This window comes from Pempheris klunzingeri, chromosome 13 (genome assembly GCF_042242105.1).
Source record: "Pempheris klunzingeri isolate RE-2024b chromosome 13, fPemKlu1.hap1, whole genome shotgun sequence".
NCBI lineage: Eukaryota > Metazoa > Chordata > Actinopteri > Acropomatiformes > Pempheridae > Pempheris > Pempheris klunzingeri.
In genome coordinates, this window is record NC_092024.1 from 25,153,342 (window position 1) to 25,155,841 (window position 2,500).

Consider the following 2,500-nt stretch of genomic DNA (forward strand, 5'->3'; position numbering starts at 1 on the left):
TGTGTGTGTGTGTGTGTGTGTGAGTGTGTGTGTGAGTGTGTGTGTGTGTGTGTGTGTGTGTGTGTGTGTGTGTGTGTGTGTGTTACTGTGTGTGTGTGTGTGTGTGTGTGTGTGTGTGTGTGTGTGTGTTACCCACACTGCACCACCAGCTGGATCAGAGCCTCTCTGGGCTTCACGTTGAACCCGTTGTACTGGCTCGTCTGGCAGCGGTAGGTCCCGCTCATCTCTCTCGTCACGTTGCTGATCCTCAGGACGCCGTCGTAGCTCTCCATCTCCACCGAGCCGTCCGGCATCAGGGACGGGGCCACCGCCGCCGCCGCCGCCCCGCTCTCCTCCACCCGCGACCACAGGATGATGGGTTTGGGTTTCCCTGAGACCAGACACTGCAGGTCCACGGTGTCACCCTCCTGAGCGATGAGGTGAGAGCGCCCCCTGGGGACGGTCAGCTCCGGAGGAACTGCGGGACGGTACGGAGACGGGACGGTTAGCGCGGCCACGCACCTTAAAGCCCTCCGGCCGGACCAACGTCTTCAGATCGGGGTTCATATAAATGAGATCAGAGCCACAAATGTACCAGAAAACATCCTGAAAACAGTGGGGGGGTGTTAGTGGCCCTCATGGCATCACATCATCAAACAGAAAACTAGTTTCATTCTAATATTTGGTCTTTTCTCATAAACAGGTTTTCAAGTCAACTGGCCAGAGACAGTTCATCATCTCAGGAAATATTAACGTTTGTTCTTATAAATCTAAACAGGTTTGGTCAGAGGTCAGAGGTCAGAGGTCAGAGGTCAGAGGTTAGAGGTCAGAGGTCAGAGGTTAGAGGTTAGAGGTCAGAGGTCAGAGGTCAACATGGAACAGTTAGTGTGCTCACGTGATGGACAGCAGAGACGAAGGAGTGAAAAAAAAACGTCTTCTTTCCAGTTTAATGTGACGTTTGTCCTTCAGTTAAAAACTCACTGAGAGAGACGGAGGGGGGAGGACGGGGGGAGGGAGGGGGGAGGGAGGGGGGAGGACGGGGGCTGCTGAACTGCTCTAACATGTATTTTCCTTTCGGGGATGCAGCAGCGACCCGAACGCGACCTTCTGTTTTAGCACGAGACCGTCAGCAGCACTCAGACAGCGACTGAAGCTACGCATCCATTAAACCCCCCCCAACCCTGACCCCCCCCATCTGTCACCATCTCCTCCTCTAACTCTCTCCCATTGCCCCCCCCCCCCTCCAGCCTCTCTGACTGTTTCCTCCCGCCTGCCAAGGTCACAGACAAACAGGAAGTCAGCCTCCGCCTGCAGACGCTCGTCGCCGTGACAACCATCTGCAGGAGCCTCCTTCTCATCCAGTGACATCACGTTATGATGTCATCCTGGAGTAATTATACCTGTGTACCGTTACTGCAGTCATATATCTGAATACTTCCCCCCGCCCCCCCGGCCTGACTCACCCGTGGTGGACGAGATGTTGACGTCGATGCTGATCTCGGGGGTTCCTCCGTTCCTCAGCGACGCCACGCAGGTGTAGGTGCCGAAGTCGGTGAACTTGAGGTCGATGATGTCGAGGTTGGTGGTTCCCGGGGAGACGTCGGTGTCGGTGTGGGTGATGACCATCCGCTCGGAGCTCCTCAGGGGGCGCCCATTCTTCAGCCAGCTGAACTGCAGCTCCTCGGGGGGCGTGGCCTCCACCTGGCAGCTGATCTTCACCTCCCGGCCGATCTGGATGTTGTCGTCGTTGTGGTACGGGTCGGGCGTGATCCAGAAGCGACCTTTACGAAGGCCTGCGGGACACAGAGGGGTTAACCAGAGACCATGAGCAAACAGCTGAGACTGGAGGACCAGCACGTCAGGTGTCAGGTGATCAGGTGATCAGGTGATCAGGTGTCAGGTGTCAGGTGATCAGGTGATCAGGTGTCAGGTGATCAGGTGATCAGGTGTCAGGTGATCAGGTGATCAGGTGTCAGGTATCAGGTGATCAGGTGATCAGGTGTCAGGTATCAGGTGATCAGGTGTCAGGTGTTCAGACAGGAAGTCACTGAGCTGACGAACAGTTTAATCTGTGATCAGTAAAAGGAGCTGATGGCAGAAGTGTCAGCTGGTCCTGGTTCAGTTCAGAGAGGACGAACCCTCCGACTACATCGAGTCACCAGACTTTGTGGGCAAGGAAACGTCTATGTGGTTACCTGTGGTTACTCTTGGTTACTCTTGGTTACTTGTGGTTACTTGTGGTTACCTGTGGTTACTCATGGTTACCTGTGGTTACTTGTGGTTACCTGTGGTTACCTGTGGTTACTCTTGGTTACTTGTGGTTACTTGTGGTTACCTGTGGTTACCTGTGGTTACTCTTGGTTACTCTTGGTTACTTGTGGTTACTTGTGGTTACCTGTGGTTACTCTTGGTTACCTGTGGTTACCTGTGGTTACCTGTGGTTACTTGTGGTTACCTGTGGTTACCTGTGGTTACCTGTGGTTACCTGTGGTTACTCTTGGTTACCTGTGGTTACTCTTGG

The 2,500-nt window shown here is 54.2% G+C and overlaps 1 protein-coding gene across 1 annotated transcript in view; it reads right to left on the reverse strand.

The window, feature by feature from the left end:
• The window catches only part of mdga2a (MAM domain containing glycosylphosphatidylinositol anchor 2a), a 73,919-nt gene that overhangs the window by 30,294 nt on the left and 41,125 nt on the right, over nt 1-2,500 (reverse strand). Inside the window, exons 7-8 of the mRNA XM_070842655.1 lie at nt 1,443-1,772; nt 137-457 (exon numbers count right to left, since the gene is read on the reverse strand). Coding sequence (XP_070698756.1) covers nt 137-457; nt 1,443-1,772 — 651 coding nt within the window. The remainder of the gene's footprint in view (nt 1-136; nt 458-1,442; nt 1,773-2,500) is intronic.